Source organism: Equus caballus, chromosome 20 (assembly GCF_041296265.1).
Source record: "Equus caballus isolate H_3958 breed thoroughbred chromosome 20, TB-T2T, whole genome shotgun sequence".
In the NCBI taxonomy this organism is placed as follows: Eukaryota; Metazoa; Chordata; class Mammalia; order Perissodactyla; family Equidae; genus Equus; species Equus caballus.
In genome coordinates this window covers 18,614,270-18,632,297 of record NC_091703.1, presented here as the reverse complement: position 1 = coordinate 18,632,297, position 18,028 = coordinate 18,614,270, and the positions used below count along the sequence as shown (strand labels likewise).

The 18,028-nt window shown below is 43.8% G+C and overlaps 2 protein-coding genes across 6 annotated transcripts in view; one reads left to right on the top strand and one right to left on the bottom strand.

Annotated features, from left to right (window-relative positions):
- The window catches only part of RNF144B (ring finger protein 144B), a 167,844-nt gene extending 153,210 nt beyond the window's left edge, over positions 1-14,634 (bottom strand). The window contains exon 1 of one of the 5 annotated variants that reach the window (XM_070244135.1): positions 14,398-14,634. The gene's annotated coding sequence lies outside the window, so the exon portion shown is untranslated. Of the gene's footprint in view, positions 1-6,978; positions 7,337-14,397 lie in introns of those variants that run through there. The other 4 variants (XM_070244133.1, XM_023624501.2, XM_070244129.1 and 1 more) reach the window with 4 other exon arrangements.
- A 1,885-nt stretch (positions 14,635-16,519) lies between these two features.
- The window catches only part of DEK (DEK proto-oncogene), a 30,359-nt gene continuing 28,850 nt past the window's right edge, over positions 16,520-18,028 (top strand). Inside the window, exons 1-2 of the mRNA XM_023624498.2 lie at positions 16,520-16,881; positions 17,286-17,439. Of these exons, the coding sequence (XP_023480266.1) occupies positions 17,295-17,439 (145 nt within the window). The 5' untranslated portion in view covers positions 16,520-16,881; positions 17,286-17,294. The remainder of the gene's footprint in view (positions 16,882-17,285; positions 17,440-18,028) is intronic.

Sequence of the window (18,028 nt, the reverse complement as noted above, 5' to 3'; positions counted from 1 at the left end):
TATTATGGAAAAGAAGTATTAAGTAACAAGAACTTCCTTGAAAATTTAAAGCAAGAGTGACATCAGCATCATGGAGGAATGAGCTCTTTCTTTAGACTCTCCCCTCTAAGATACAATGAAAAGGACATTCATATACCAACAGAGGACATTCACACAACACAAAAGACATCTGAGAGACCCACACAGCTACACATCTGAAGGTAGAGGACCCCCTCCCAGAGGAAGTGGAAGGAGGTGAGGGGATCTCCTCTCCTTTCCCCAATGTCAGGGACCCAGAGCACAGGACCACACAGTTCCGAGAGGAGAGGGGGGAGGGGTGGCCCTCCATGGGAACAACCTCACTCTCCAAGTTCCTTCAAGCCCATGGGAAAGCCCCACACAGAGATGGCTAAGCTATTGCAGGGGTGTCTTGATCAAGCCAGTACCCCAGGAGAGCAGATATCAAGGGCAGAGCAAGAAGTTCCCTGGATTGCACGGATGAAAGAAAGTGCTCCTCCCCCTGCCCGGCACTTCAGCTCAGCCAGTTGGCCAGAACACCTGCGCATACATTAGAAAAGCAGCACCTGTGAGCTAGCAAGCCAGGGTAGTGGTGGGCTTAGAATACACAGTTCGTGACCCCCCCCCAGTGGTGGTAGGTGGAAGCTGTGACCAAATCCTATCACTATGTGGAGGCACAAATCCATACCATCAAACAATATGAAAAACATATTAATTCTCCAGACCAGAAGGAAAATGACAAGCACCCAGAAATCAATCCTGAAGGCACAGAAATTTATAATCTAAATGACAGAGAATTCAAAATACCTATCATAAAAAAACTCAAAAAGTTACAAGAAAATACAGATAGTTCAATGAAATCAGGAACTTCTTCACAAAAGAGACTGAAATTATAAAGAAAAACCAATCAGAAATGTTGGAGATGAAAAATACAATGGATGTGATAAAGAAAAATCTGGACTCCCTGAATAGCAGAGCTGATATTATGGAGGAGAGAATCCACAGTCTAAAGGACAGAAATATAGAAATGTTTCAGATGGAGGAGAGAGAAATAAGACTAAAAAGAAATGAAGAAATTCTACAAGAAATATCCAACTCAATTAGGAAATGCAACATAAGGATTATAGGTATTCCAGAGGCAGAAGAGAAGGAAAATGGAACAGAAAGCTTGTTCAAAGAAATAATAGCTGAGAACTTCCCACACCAGGGGAAGAAACTGGAAATACAAGTGAAAGAAGCTAATACATCTCCTAATTATATTAATGTAAAAGACCTTCTCCAAGGCATATAGCAGTGAAGCTGGCAAAAGTCAATGACAAAAAAAATATTAAGGGCAGCAAGGCAGAAGAAAAGAATTTACAAAGGAACCCCTATCAGGCTTTCAGCGGACTTTACAGCAGAAACTTTACAGGCTAGGAGAGAGGGGAATAATATATTCAAAATTCTGAAGGACAAAAACTTTCAGCCAAGAATACTCTATCCAATGAAAATATCCTTCAGAGTCGATGGAGAAATAAAAATTTTCCCAGATAAACAAAAGCTAAGGGATTTTATTGCCACAAAACCCCCCTACAAGAAATGCTCAAGAAGGCCCTTATACCTGAAAAGAAAAAAAAAAAAAAAAAAAACGGGCTTATGAAGCCTTGAGCAAAGAGATAAATAGGTAGACAAAAATCAGAAAATTGCAGCTCTCTATCAGAACAGGTTAGCAAACAATTATAACATTAAAGATAAAGAGAAGGAAAACATCAAAAATAAATATAATCTCATCATTTTAACTACAAACTCACAAGATGGAATAAATTGTGACAATAATATCTTAGAAGGGGAAGACGAGAGGAATTAAACCAGCTTAGTCTAAGGAAATAAGAGGCTATCAGAAAATGGACTATCTATGAGTTTGGTTTTTTTTGAGGAAGATTAGCCCTGAGCTAACTACTGCCAGTCCTCCTCTTTTTTTGCTGAGGAAGACTAGCCCTGAGCTAACATCTGTGCCCATCTTCCTCTACTTTATATGCAGGATGCCTACCACAGCACGGCATGCCAAGTGGTGCCATGTCCACAACCAGGATCCGAACCGCCAAACCCTAGGCCGCTGAGAAGCAGAACGTGCAAACTTAACCACTGCGCCACTGGGCCGGCCCCTCTAAGAGATTTTTTTATACAAACCTTATGGTAACTGCTAAACTAATAATCAGAACAGAGACACAAATGATAAATAAAGAGAAAACTATGAAATCCATCATACAGCACTACCCAATTGAATTGGTAGTCCAAAATACACAGGACAAGAAATGAGGGAATTGCACAAGAACTAGAAAATAAGCAATAAAATGGAAGCATTGAGCCTTCACATCAATAGCCACTCTAAACATAAACAGATTGACTTCTCCAATCAAAAGAAACAGAGTGGTGGGACAGATGAAAAAGTAAGACCCAACTACATGCTGCCTCCAGGAAACACATCTCGGCTTCTAAAGACAAACACAGGCTCAGAGTGAAGGGATGGAAGATGATACTCCAAGCTAATAGTAAACAAAGGAAAGCAGGTGTTGCCATACTGAAAACTTAAAGCAGTATTTCCCGAGGCACTTAGATACTCTCCAGGAGGGGGTAGGGGGTAGGGGTGTGTAGACGGAGGCACTCTGCCTGGATTGCTACCTGTTAGGACTCTAAAGATATTTTCTTACTGTATGTAAAGTATCTCAATAAATGGTAGTGCGTTGTGGCATTAGCAAGAATTCAGTAGTCCCCTCCCTCCCCCCCCCCCCCGCCCCTTTATCCACAGGGAATACGTTCTAAGACCTCCAGCAGCTGCCTGAAACCACGCATGGTACCAAACCCTGTATACGCTATGTTTCTTCCTCTACATACATACCTATGATGAAGTTTAATTTATAAATTAGGTACAGTAAGAGATTAACAGCAATAACTAATAATAAAATGGAACAATTATAACAATATTCAGTAACAAAAGTTACCATAGATCCTAGCAACCTCTGCATACAATTGTTTTTCTTTTCTTATTAAGTTGAGAACTTTTACTTTTTCACTTAAAGGAAGCACTTTCCTGCTTCTCTTTGGCATATCCAGATTGCCAGCATCACTATGCTTGTGTTTTGGGGCCATTATTAAGTAAAATAAGGGTTACTTGAACACAAGCACTGCAAAACTATGACAGTTGATCTTATAACCCAGACAGCTACTAAGTGACTAGCAGGCGGGGAACGTAAACAGTGTGGATAAAATGGACAAAGGGATGATTCACGTCCTGGGCAGGACGAAGCGGGACTGTGTGAGATTTCATCACACTACTCAGAAAGGCAGGCAATTTAAAACTTATGAATTGTTTATTTCTGGAATTTTCCATTTAATATTTTTGGACCATGGTTGACCATGGGTAACTGGAACCTCAGAAAGTGAAACCATGGATAAGGGGGACTACCGTACTTCCATAGATTCTATGGTTTGTTAAGATTGGATCCAATCCTTGTAGTGCCTACATATCAAGACAAATTCTTTTACAATCAGTGTCAAAAGAAAAATGTCTCAACACTAGGATCTTGGGAAGATAGATCTTTAAGATAGAAGATCTTAAAAGATAGAAACATCAAGAAGTGGGACTTACAGAGGGGGAGGCAAAAGGGGCAAAGGGGCACATTTGTACTGTGACAGATGCTAACTACACTCTTGGTGGGGAACACGATGCAGTCTATACAGAAGGCAAAATATAATGATGTACACCTGAAATTTATACAATGTTATAAATCAATGTTACCTCAATAAAACGTAAAAAAATAAGTGGTTCTTCCAAAAGGCAAGCCTCAATTAAGTAGGGTTTTGAGGGCCAGAACCTCCAACAATTGTTTCCATTATTTCAGATTAAAATCTCTGAGCAGAGGCCTGGAGGCTAATCATTCCTGAATGATCTGCTGATTTAGAAAATCATGCTCTTCATACTCCCCACTACCTTACTCCTTTCTCTTTAGACACATCTTTCTTAGTGCATCCTTTTCTTCCGTCAGCAGTTGAAGTAGTGCCCATCCAAGGTAATGAAAAACATGGGATGCCAGTTTAGAATAATTCACGGCCCCTGTAAATGACCTACATTGCCTTTAACGTCACACTTTGAGTTTCACTGGAAATCTAGCCAAGATTTGCACCTTTGCTGCCAATCCAACATTATCGAATTCGTATATAAAATCATTTCAAATGAGCAAAATCTTCATTATTACAAGAACTGGAAAGAATATAAAATTTAATGTCTACTCTCAAAGTTTGAGATTATGGCTATGAGTGCTTCAATATTCATCTGTAGAAAGAAATAATGAGAGTCTCGATGACTTCTAACATGCCTTTCAATTTTAATACTCTATCACTCTATTATTTCTACACAGTTGAATCATTGGGAAATTAACATAGCACAAGGAAATAAGGCAATTTGTGATCCGGGCTTTACTAAAGCTACTCTTCGTGGCTAAAGGAATTTCTTAGAATACTGAGCTAAAAATGTAACTGCATTCTGCAACCGATGCAAACATGTTCTAATTGATGAGAGGGGAAAAAAAATTCAATCCAGAGTGCCAGCAATTCCTCTGTGAGCTAGCATGGCAGGGAGAGTGTAGGGTCAGTGAAGCATCAAGTTACAAACCAAATTAAAGGTCTGGAGAAGAGTGGCAGGGTCTAATCATCCACTGACTGAGGCTGCCAGAATTGGATATACCACCCTTACCGGCTCACAAAGGACTGCTCGATGAAGGCTAAGTACACAGACGAAGGGCTTCAAACATCTTTTATTAAAAAGGCCCTCATTCCAAACAGGTCTTTATAGATATATTTCCTTGAAGTTTTTAGTTCTGTCATACTAAAATTTCCATGAAAAAATAATCAAAACCTAATGCTTACAGTGTTCCGCCACAAAGAAAAATATTGTGGGTTTTTGTTCCTATTAAAAACATGTGTTACATCTATATACATAATTATGTAAGTCCCAGACCCAGTGTACACATATAGACACAAAAACCTTAGGAAAATAATAATAGTTTTGCCTGAGCCAATGACATTCATAACATAATATTGTACTCTGTCCTTAACGCCCCTCATTAAGGCAATGCTTTGAAAAGGTCAGCTAGCAATGAATATTTCTGCATATTTTGTGGCATAGGCTGCAAACACTGCATCTATAAGGGATGCATTAAGGTCACTTTTAAAATTCAAACACAGTATTTTCTGGACTTGGTTGGCTGAATTGTGTGCATCTGCGCTATTTTCCGAGGGGAAAGTTAATTTTAGAAAGGAGAAAAAGTTTGCCACGAAAACAATCACATTGGCTCAACACCTAGACAGTGACTCTTTTCTTAAAAGTTCAAAATGTTTTACAGTCTCCTACTTCTCCCTAATATCCTTGAAAGCAGGTACCAAATATCCTCCCTGTTTCATAAGGAGCATCTATCTCATTTCACAAACAGTTGTATGATTTAATACCATACCTACTTTATAGCACTTTAAAAAATTAGTCCTTGACCTCAATTTCCCAAAAGACAGAGAAATAAAAATCTTTATTTCCCCTGGTAGTTACATGCTAAGTTAGGTACTTAGAACGGTTCAGGTACATAGATAGATACATACTAAAAGCAGAAGATGTACATCTATGGCAAAGTGCAAAATGGAGAAACAGTATTTGTGTAAATTCAAATATACTATAATTTACAGACACTCTTAACCAAGTCAGGGTGGAAGAGCTTGGTTCAAATAATTAGGAATGTAAACAGTATCTAAGTTAATTTATATGATAATTTCTCCTTCTGGTTCCAAAGACCACTGGGGTCTTCAGCCTTAAAATAATCAACATGTAAAAATGCCAGTGGTCATTAACAGAAAGTCAGTCAATGCAAACATAGTGAAGAAAAATTTTCTGATTCCCACGAGAAAAGGCCTCAGTCTTTTCTAATCGCCAGAGCACTTGTGAAGTAAAAATTGACGTTTAAAAGCTACCTCTTTAACAAGGACTCAGAAGTACGATGTTTCTCTCCACCGTATGTCTGAGTTTTCAATGAACCTTAAGTCTCCCTTCCTAAAACTGCCCTCTTAGAACCAATGATACCACAAGAAATTCATCGACTTGAAGGGAACTAGCTTTCACTCCGTTTTTATTCTCTAGTCACACTATTTCCAGGTGATGCATACCAACAGTTAGGTACCCCCTCTCTCTCCTACGCAGACCTTACAGATACTTTCACGGGATTATGACAAGAGAGTGCATCGCAATCACCTGGAGTGCCTTTTAAATACACTGAAGCCTACACATACATACACATACACACAAACTCCGGATTTCTGAATCAGGATCTCAGTGCCCGAGTAGGAGCTATTGCTTTAGGCTGTGATAAAGTTCTAGCCCCGTAGCCACCCAGAAAACCTTGTAAACTTACCACAGTAGTTAATTTTCACAAAAGATAAACCCCAAAGAACCTCAACCTATTGTTTCGTGCAGCTACAAAAGACAAGACGGCACACCTACCTTGACGAAGCGTTAGTATCTACCCCGCCCCTCCCCCCTGCAAAGTTAGGACAGTAATATGTTTAGAAAGGAGATTTGCGATCTTTCCGCCCGGAGATTATGAGACTCGGGGAAAACGGTGCGTCGGTGTTTGCGCCACACACCTGGAGAGGGGGGAAGACATCCTGCCTCCTCCCCCGCGCTCCCTCCCAACCCACCCCAGCGCCCAGAGCTCGAGGAAAAAGTGAGGGGTGAGGGTGGAGAGGACACGGGGGTCCCGCGGGCCGCAGAGTAGAAGCGAGGATGGCGGAGATCGGAGTCCCTGCGGGCCGCCCGTCCGGGGCTCAGGGCGGCGCCGAGGGGAGCAGAGGAGGGGGCGAGGGAGGAAGAAGGAGGTGACAGCCCGGGGAGGCCGAACCGGCAGCTGGGACGGCCGGCCCGGGCGGTGCTCAGGCGGGGGCGGCACGGCGCGCCCCTCTTACCTTGCGCGCGAGGTCGGAGTAAGGAGCAGGGAGACCGGGGAGGGGCAGGGCGAGGGCGTGCGCCCGCTGCGGGTCCGCTGTCAGCTTCGCCAGGCAGCCGCTCCAGGTATCAGAGGCATTCGGGTCTCCTAGCTACCAGCCCCTCCGCGCGTCTCGGGCCCCCTCCTCCGGCCCTCGCCCCTGTTGCCTGCCTGCTCATCCCCCTCCGGCGGCCCTGCGCCGCGCTCCCCTTCTCCCCCTGCTGTTTATTCCAGAGAGCGGTGGCCCCTCTCCCGAGCTTTCCCTCCACGAGCGCGTGCACGCACACACCTCCCCCAGGAACGCACTCTCTTTAGGAAGGAGGCAGCGATTGTGGTCCTTGAAATTCTGGGGCAGGGCGATTTCAGAAAAACCCTTTTAAAATCTTTCATCTGCCCTGTGAGGTTCAAGGTAGGCACGACTTCCATTCATCCCGTCTCCGTCCTCGTTTGTCTTAACCACATCACTTAACACTTGATATTCATCTACATTGTGTTCTGAGAATCGCCTGCCAGTCATTTTAATTTTTCCAAAACAACAACTTCCATTTTATTGTTTAAAAAACCCAGACGTCCCCACTATTTAAACTTAGGTTGCCAGGATGTTAGATTGGCTTCAGGAAGCATATGTTCAGCTGTACAAGACAAGGCAAGTTTCTTGCCAGCATTGTCGATACCTGCCACCTGTCAGGGCCCGGAGTCAGAACAAGGGAAGTTAATTGCACCTGGCTTTGGTTACTGAGCATGCCCAGAGCCTGGAACCTCCGTTCTCACTTAGGAGAGTCGCAGTTCTGAAGCCAAAGTTCTGGGAAGGAGCAGGTGGATGTATTCAGAGACTTCTAATGGCGAAGGAACTAGCAATGGGCAGACTATACTGAATAATATAAAAGACAAGAACGATGCGAAGGGATCCTTGAAAACATCACTGTATCACTAGCATGCGCGAGCTACCTGTCACCTAATCCCTACTGGGAATGTGGAAGGTGACTTGTTAAACGGCACTCCATTTATTCATTCATTACCTATCAATATAAAATAGATTTATGGAGTAGGTTAGAAGCACTGCAGTATTATTCATAATCAGTCATGCTGTAATTTAAAGGATGCTAGGAATTAACTTGAGAAGCAACTAGTTTATTACAGAGTCCTGATAAATGCATACCTATTAAAGAGACTCCATATTGGGGCCGGCCCTGTGGCCGAGTGGTTAAGTTCGCTGCGCTCCACTACAGGCGGCCCAGCGTTTCTTCGGTTCGAATCCTGGGCTCCACATAGCACCACTCATCGAGCCAGGCTGAGGTGGCGTCCCACATGCCACAACTAGAAGGACCCACAACTAAGAATATATGACTATGTACGGGGGGTGGGGGGGGTTTGGGGAGAAAAAGGAAAAAAAAAAAGAGACTCCATATTAATCCATTATCTTTTCTAAATTTATCAGATAACTTTCTAATCTGAGGGCTGGAAAAAAATGGATGCTTACTAGAATTATCAGGTTTTTCCATTGGGTAGGAGGTGGGTATCTGAAGATAAACACATCATATAAATTACTGCAACTGAAAGGACCAGCTTAGGTGATATAGGAAGGGGGTAGGAGGTGGTCACCACAAAGACTCTTTGCCTTCTTATTCGTTCTACCAATATTTTATTGAATGCCTGCTAGTCTGAGACACTGCTAGTGGTATGGATGGGAGAGTTAACAAGAAAGGCAACATCTCTACCCTCACCCAGCTGAACAGGGGCATAGACAAGTAAACAGGCTGTTAAAAGTAGACGCTCTGATGGAGGATGGCACACGTGGAGGGCAGTACACATGAAGCACAGAGGAACTGACGTTGAGGCTAAGACCTGGAGGCGAGTGTAACTTGGTCAGGGACGGGAGAGTAGGAGGAGAAAGAGTTTTCCAGTAGGCGGGATAACATGGAGAAGGCCAAAGGTAAGAAAGAACATGGCAACTCAAAGAATTTAAAGAAGCTCATTATGGCTTATTGTGGAGGATTTTTTTCTTGGGGGTGGGAGTGGGAATGGCTGGCAGGAAGAATGGAGAGACAAGGCTAGAGAGGTAAGCAGAGGCCAGATCATGTAGAGTCTTGTAGGCTATGTTTTCAAAATTGCACTTTATTCCCCAAGGGGAAGGCACTGAAATGTTACAGGCAAGGTAAGGATGAGATCAGATTTTTACCCGAGAAAGACTACTGCACAGGCAGAGGACAAATGAGGAGGAGAGAGAGTCAGGGAGAAGAGCTCTAGAAGCAGCATGTGATCAATGATACCAGTGTATAGATCCTCATGCCTTTGCGGAACCTAAGTTGAATCCCATGACAAGTCCCTGGAGAGACAAACTTTTCCTGAAGTGCGGTGGGGAGGGAGGAGAGTCGGTGGTGGTAAACAACTGAGAAACAATTGAGGTAAATAGAAATTAGAGATAAAGAGAAAAATGGTTTGTTTGGGTTTTGTTTTGTTTTGTTTTGTTTTTTACAAAATACACAGTAACTCTCTCTCATACAGTTCAAAGATAAAAAGAATGTTGATTTGTAACTGAGTGGTGAAATAAAGGAAAATTTGACACACAGAAGTCACCTTGATATATATTCCAAATTTCCCTCTATGTAAGAGCAAACTAGCATGCTCTTAACCCAGCTCCCCTCTCCTTTTGAGAGTTATTATATTCCTATTATCTTTCACTCTGACCATCCAATTGTTCTATGACCTCCCTCAGTTTGAACCCATCTGTCTGAAATCAAAGTTCATGCTGCTTCCTCTAGGCCATGCTCTCTAGATTGGTTACAATCATAAATCTCTGTTCTTCCCTTATCCTAATTCACATCTCATCTTCATTCTCTCACTTCCAAATTCCCAGGGACTAACTGGCCTTACTTGGGTCAGATGCCCAGTCAAGGAGGACAGGATGTCAGGGTCATGACATAAAAACATGCCTACATAAGTTCTTCATGTAACTATACAGATGGTGGCTAGCTAGGATCGAGGATAAGGATGGAAGGGTCCTTGAGGAGCTCGGGAGGAGGACGCTTCTTCAGAAAAAGGCAGACAACTTAAGAGATGTTTACTACAAAGGTAGATATGTAAATAAGTAATGATAATATAATTTCATAAATACTATAATAAAGATATGAACAACGTACTAAGGGAACACAGTGTAGGAGGGAAAGGAAGGAGTCTCAACTCGAGAGACATAAGGAATGCTTTATGGAGAAGGCAATGTTTTGAGTCTTAAAAGGTTAATATATGTTAGCTAGACAAACACACCAGCTAGTCTGTAGGATTTGTAAGCTTATTCCTTGTTTGGTGGACTAATTTTTCAGTAAGGAAGGGAAAGGACAAGGCTTCAGGGAGAGACCAGTAAGGAGACTGCTACAACAGTTAAGGAGAGAGGTGATTTGGCCTGAAAGAAAAGGAGATGTGTATGAGAGACATTCAGAGGTTCTGAATCCAGAGGACTTGATATGGGGAGTTGTGAAGAGGGAGAGGCCAAAGATCACTTCAAATACTCAAGCTTGAGCAACAAGGTGGACAACAAAGCAATTAACCGACTCAGTAAAAAGAGGAGAGATTTGCCAAAGAGGAGAATGGATTTAGCTTTTAATGTGTTAAATTTCAGATATTGATGGGATATTGAGTAAGAAATCTGATACGCAATTGCTAAGCGTATGATGCTCAAAGAGAAAGTAAATTGCTAAATATATTGACTTGGATTTTATTCATCTAGAGGTCATCGATACCATGGGTGTGGATGAGATCACCTAGGAAATCATGTGTAAGGAAAGAACCAAGGGCCTAGGTGGATCCCTGAAGAACACCAACATTTGGGAGGCCAACAGATGCAGGACAGCCAATAAACGAGGAGAACCAGGAGAAAGCAATGCCATGCAAGTCAAGAGAAAAAGTTTTTGAAAGACGTGGATGCTAAACAGTATCCAATGCTGCATAGAAACTAAGTAATATTATAGGAGTTTTCAAAAGAAGCCTTTCAATTGCCTTTTTGGAGATCATTGTTGATCTTTATGAGAGCGGTTTTAGTGGAGTGCTAAGAAAGGAAAATACATTGCTTTAGATTAGAGTTTCTCAATCGTTGCACTACTGATGTGTTGAACCAGATAATTCTTTGTTGTCGGGGCTGTCCTGTGCATTATAGGACGTTTAAGCAGCATCCTGGGCCTCTACCCACTAGATGCCAGTAGTACCTCTCCCCAGTTGTGAAAACCAAAAGTGCCTCCAGACATTGTCAAATGTCCCCTGAGAACATAATACTCTCTCCCCTACTTAAGAACCACTGCATTATATTGAGATGTAGATGGCAGACAAACAGAACAAATGTATTTTTCAAAAAAATATTACTAGGAGGTGGCATCACATTTTAAAAATCTTTTTCTTATCCTAATTTGCAAACATCTATTAACTCTAAATTTAATTCTTTAAACCCAGGCTGCCTATGGGACAGATACCCACCCAACACTTTTCTACTTCCCTTAAATGAAGAATAAGTGATAAAAAGAAATATTTTATTTATAAAAGTCTAGATTCAAATTAAGATTTATGGGGATATTTTAGAGTTAGACATATCTATTTTCTACGATAACACTCCATTTTGACAATCTTGTGACATTGTTGAGGATTCTAGCCAACCTATATTGGAAAACACTTTATTGCCTCTGATGTTATGATTCCACCAATAACGATGGTATTAAATATAATCTAAGCACTGAATGTTAGACTATAAGCTGAAAAGTCCCCTTCGACAGAGAGGATCTCTTTATTTTACAGTGAACATGAAAAATAATGTCAAAGCTCTACACTTCTCTATTTCTTTGGTCTCATTCCATGGAACAGTTGATACGGATATATTAATGAAATGTGTTACAAATAACACTTGCTAAAATTAAAGCAAAATTAGATTCTTGAGCCAAAATTTTGTAACCATTTATCCTTTGTTCTCCTACTTACATAAGTCTCACACCATCTCCCTCACCTTCTTCTACCACTTACCTTGAATAGTCTTCCCTGGCCATTGTCAGAGTTAGAATATCCAGTTTATCAACCAACTGGATACGGCTGTATTCATATATTTTCAAACCTAATCTCAAATTACTAAACCATACTTCGGCTAACTCTTTCTACCAAAATAGAGTATGATATCTTGTTTTTAGAAGAACCAAATGTGTCACTCTATTTATATTTATGACCAAGTTTAAATAAGAATCTGGTCATCAGCTTATTCAAGCCATGTTAATTTACTGAGTTGATATCGCTGGAATGTCTTTAAATAGCACCAAGACAACAGACTCATGTCACTCTCTAAGAACTAAAAGGGGGTGCATTTCAATTAAACAAATATTTTAAAAGTATTTACTATGTGTCAGGCACTGTGCCAACTACTGGGAGAGAATAATAAACAGCATGAACATGGTCTCCGCCCATATGAAGCTTATAGTCTGGGAAAGATATGTATACATAAGAGCTAGATATGTGTATAAGATAAATAGATACATGTGTCCAGTGTATGTAAAAACTTAAGGCAAAATGAAAATTTGTTTTTAAGATTCAGCATTTTAGTATTTCCAAAATAAAACCAATAGTTATTTTCAGACACATCTCCTGTTCATCCTAAGTGTACCTTATCTGGTTGCAATTATCAGCCCATTGTGTGCAGAGACAGCAATCCTCACCAACTATTCCATATGTGCCCCACATTGCCTAGATTCTTTGCAGTTAGGTGGGGTCATATGACTGATGTGGCCACTGGCCAATGAGCAGAATCATAGAAGAGAGGGTATGCATTCTCATCCTGCTCTCTTCCCCTACCACAGTGAACACCAAGGACTTGTGTTGAGATGGTAGATCTACAAGACCAAAGTAACCAAGAATAATGAGTAAATCACATGAATGGAGGGCCTGGAGAGTTGCCTGAACTGACGGACAGCGTTATAGAGCAAGCAATAAACTTTTGCTGTTGAACTGCTATTAAAAAGCTTTTGTTGAAATAACCTGTCATATCTTAACACACTGTATCATCACATTAAACAAAAAGTTTTGAATCTTCATGATAGAGTCTATTTTGGTTTGCATTCATTCATCAAATATTTATTGACTAACTACTATGTGTCAGGCACTGCTTTAGGTGCTGAGAATACCGTAATGAACAAGACAAAGTCCTTCCAGCTACAAGGAGCTTATGTTTTAGTGGGGAAGACAGACAATAAACCAATTTTTCAGGTAGTGATAAATACAACAAAGAGAAATAAAGACCTTGCTTCTTGATCCTGCCCCATTTTCACCCTCTCACCCCTCTCATGTCCTTTCTTTTCTCCTTACTCAACTCAGATTCTGTGCTCCACCATTATATTCATTGTTCTGCCTGTATCCTCAATTCACCCTTCTCTTTTCTTCATACTTGCCTAGCAAAATCCTAACCTGGTTAAATGCCAGTCTTTGCCATCTTCACACCTACTCCCAGGGAGCTGAATATGGCTGGAGAAAAGCAATAATGCTGACTGGTCTCACTTTGACTTCATGGCCACTTCCTAAACGCCCACTACATTTGCCAACCCCCATCCAAGGTCTGTACCCATTTCCTCTGTCTTTCCTCATGTTACTGTGTAGAAACTGTTCATTGTCCTAACGAAGGACAAATCCTCCCCTTGTACACTAGATTCCATCTCCTTTCATGTCCTGTAGTAGACATGGAGATGTGCCACCCCGAAGCCCAGCTGCAGAGCCCACAGTGAGCACACAGCCTCCATCTGTCATCTCCCTCAGGATCTGCCACAGCTCTGGAGTCACTTCACCTTAGGTCACGCCCTTCCTGGGGCAGCTTGCATGCAGTGACTGAGCAAGGGGTATAAAAGCCCAGGCAGGCAGGACACTCTAAAGAGCAGTACTCACTCCAGAGCTCCCCTCAGAGTTGGCTGAGGCTTTGTCAGATCTGCTTCAAAGTTTGACCTCTTCCTTTGACCAATCTTGGTTCCTCCTCCTTCCTTTCATAGGTATTGATCCCTAATAAACATATGGTACCCCAAATTCTGCTTTAGCATGTTCTTACAGAGAACTCAGCTTGACATACTTACTTTAGGTCAGCTCCAACCATTGTCCCTTCTCTCTCTTTTATCATCAATTTTCCCCACTCTACTGATTCATTCCATCATCATATAAACATACAGTAATACCTCCCTTCTTAAAAACCAAACTCCCTTTGCTCCCATTTCTCTGCTCCCCTGAATAGCGAAATTCCTGGAAAGAGTGTCTGAATCCATTCTTTGCCTACCTGTCTCTCTAGATCCCCACTCCTGGTACCTTCACACTCACCACCCCACAGACGCAGATCATCAGCGTCGCTGATAACTCATCATTGTTATATCCAGTGGTCAATTCTCAGTTCTCATCTCACCTGATCTTTTAGCAACTTCTAAGCCAGCTGATCACTGTCTCCTTCTTAGACACTTCTTGATCTTTTGGTTTCTGAGACACAACTTTCGCTTGATTGTCCTCCCACTTCACTGGCTACAGCTGCTCTTTCTCATCTTCTTTGCGGGTTCCACTTCCTCTCCTGAACCTCTAAACACTGAAGAGCTGCAGGGTACAATCTTGACCCTCTCCTCATCTCTACCAATATTCATTGTTAGTCATCTCATCCAGTCTCAGGGCTTTAAATACATGTTGACAACTGCTAAATTTATATCTTGAGCTAAAGCTTCTTCCTCTGAATGCCAGGCTCTCATATCCAACTGCTTATTCTGAATCTCCATTTAGATACTAACAGGAAGCTCAGGCCTAACCTGTCCAGAACAAAACAACTGATCCCCTTCCCAATACCCCTTCCTTGCCCCCACCCAAAAAAGCCCTGCCCCCCACCAACCCCAGATGTCTTTCTCATCTCAGTAAATAACTGCTCCGTCCTGATTATTGAACCAAAAAACCCACAGTCATCATTGACTTCTGTCTCTTATACCCCACATCCAATACCTTAGACAATTCTTTAGAATATATCCAGTCTGTCTCCACTGCTCTCATTTAGTTCAGATCTCTTGTCAAATGTCATCTTATTAACAAGATCTTCCTTAATGATCACAAATATGTAAAATAAAATCCCATCCACCCTACGGATACTTCCTATCTCCTTTAACCTGCTTTACTTTTATCACTATTTGTCATACAAAATATTCACTTGTTTATTTATTAATTGCCTCAACTAGAACGTAAGCCTGAAGATGGCAGAGACTTAGTCCTGCTCTCTAGCTCCTAGTGCCAGGCAGGGTAGGTGCTCAATAAGTATTTTTGAATGAATGAATGAAAAAGAAGGGAAAGGGAATAGTGATGGTAGCGGGGGAGAAACACTTGAGCAGAGAAGCAATGATGCAAAGGTGCAAATCATTTGATGATTCTGTGAGAAGAGCAGAAAAAAATAAGTGGAAAGCCCAAAGGTAGGAATGAGCTTGGCTTTCTGGAGGAACATCAAAGGCCTGTGTCACTGAAACAGCCAACGCTGTCAGAGATGAGATCAGAAATGGTCAGCAACTGGATTACATATGACCTTGCAAACCGTAAGTATTTTGAATTTTATTCCAAGTATGATGGGGAGCCACCAAAGGGTTTTAAGCAAGAGAGGAACCAATCTGATAATTTTTTTAAAAAAGATCACCTTGGCTGTGTGTGACTAGTAGGGGATGGGGTGGCAATGTGGACGCCAGCGGACTAGTGAGAAGCTATGTTGAAATCTAAGCAAAAAAGAGTGAACAGGAGTTGAGTGACATCAGTAGAGTGGGAAATGGTATAAAATTTGAGGGTAGAGATGACAAGATTTGCTTACGTTTTGGATAAAGGCATAAAAGGAAAAGAGAGGATTCAAAGAAAATGTCCAATTTTCAGCCTGCAACCTGGAGTCCATTCAGGCATACTTAACTGATCACATTTCCATTGACTCCCTTGAGTAAAAGCATCCATTGGGCAGCTAGTGGTTGAGGACTTGGGAGAAAATTAAGGAAATCACATACAGAAAGAGGCAGCATATGAGGGGGGATAATACTGCGTTCAGTTTCTAAAATGTTGAGCTTCAAAGGTATCCGCGGAGCTGGCCTAGAACTCGGCGAGAAGGGTCTGGACTGAGCAATACCGTATTTCCTCTATTATAACACACACAAACACACATTTCCCCCCTACATTTACACGTCAGGAAATCTGTTTATGTCTCTGGTGACGTGAACCTTCAACGCGGTAGGGTCTTTTTCCTTACGGTGCACCTTACAAGCGATGAGGTCCTCAGATGCAGCAGATTCAGGAGTCATGCCCCGCACGGTCTCCGGGACCTAAATGAGTCTGTTCATTTAGTAATTCCCCCCGAGCTGGGTGAAATACTGTAGATAGCGACTTCGTGCTTTGTAAACTTCTTTCCACCTCCCGCCGCCCCCTCCCGGGCCACTGACTGCTCCTCCTCTTTTCCGGGAACGAAGCGGGGAGACAATACACACGCAGGCCCGCTAGCGTTCTTCCGCTCCTCGCCGGCAGGCCGGCCTCCGCCCGCTCCTGCCCGCCGCCCGGGACGCGGCCCGCCGGCTCTTGCCCGCCGAGCGCCGACGGGACGCCAGACGCGGCCCCGAGCGGGCCGGGAGCGCGCGGCCCCTCCGCCCGCGGCCCGGGCGGCCCCGCCCCGCCTCCCCCACCCCGCGCGCGCCAACTCCCAGCCCGCGGCCCTGATTGGCTGCCGCATTCCCGCTTTCCTTCCCGAACCGCCATTTTGAAAATCTTGTTGATTCTGGGGAGCAGAGAGCGCGGCGCGAGCGGCAGGCCAGAGAGCGGCCCGTGCGCCTTCCCGCCGCCGCCTCCCAGAGCCTCCTTGTGCCGTCGCGCGCCAGGCCCGCGGCGGCCGGGACCCGCGGTGAGGGCCGCGCCGGGGGAGGGCAGGCCGAGAGGGCGCCGCGGGCCCGCCCGCACCGCCGCGGCCATTTGGACGGCGGCCTGGGGCGGGGGAGGGGACGCGGGGCGGCCGGCGGCTCGGCCGGGCGGGGGCGGCGCGAGGCGGGCGGTGGGAGGGGCGGCGCGGCGGCCGCGCTTTCCCGCCTCGGGAATGCCCGGCCTGCGGGCGGGCGGAGCGGGAGGGAAGCCGCCCCGGGGGAGGGAGCTCCGCTGTCCCGGCTGCGGGAGGCGGCAACTTTGAGGCCAGGGTTCCCGCGGCCCCCGGCTGCCTGGGGCCAGCAAAGCTCGGCTGAGTGGCGGTGGCCGCCCCGTTCCTCCTGCCCGAGGCGAGGGGACCGAGACGTCTGGCCTCCTTCCCGCCCGCAGGTCGACAGCATGTCCTCCACCGGCCCTGCTGCGGAGGGAGAGGGCACTCCCGCCCAGCCCGCGTCTGAGAAAGAACCCGAAATGCCCGGTCCGACGGAGGAGAGTGAGGAAGACGACGAGGAGGAGGAGGAGGAGGAAGAGGAGGAAGAAAAAGGTGGGGAGGAAGTCGTGTCCCTAGAGATGGGTTTCACAGAGAACAGTTTTCTTGCTCTTTTTTGCGCTTAGAGACGCTAAATCCGAGTGTTTTTCAGCAAGGATGTTTGCGAAATTTTTCAGGTTGTGTGTTGAGCAATAGCGGAGAATTAACTTTGTGAATTCGAATTTTTAGAAAATGCTTGTTAGCGTTGTTCTTAGGTGTCTCGGAGCGCAGTTGACTTCTCGCCAGCGGTGTACGTTCGTCACATCTCATTTGACAGGAAGTTTGTAAGTTTCAGACCTGCTTTATAAAACTTAGCCTTTGAAGTTACTAAAGCAACGTTTGGTTTTAATCTTTGGCTAACTTAAGTACACATCTTTTGTCTTTTGAAGTTATTGTCAGGTTTTTAACGCAAGCACACGGGAGACTTCAGTTATTCATGCTAGTCCTGGAAATAGGTTAGTAGTTGTAAGGTATCGGGCGGACTTCAGCGGAGGTTCTTTTCAGAGGCTTAGGGGAGTTGCTCTCACGGGGAAACACCAGTGAAAGCTCTCGCTACTTGTGAAAGTCGTTAAATAGGAAGGCAGTGAATTCTGAAAGTTGAATA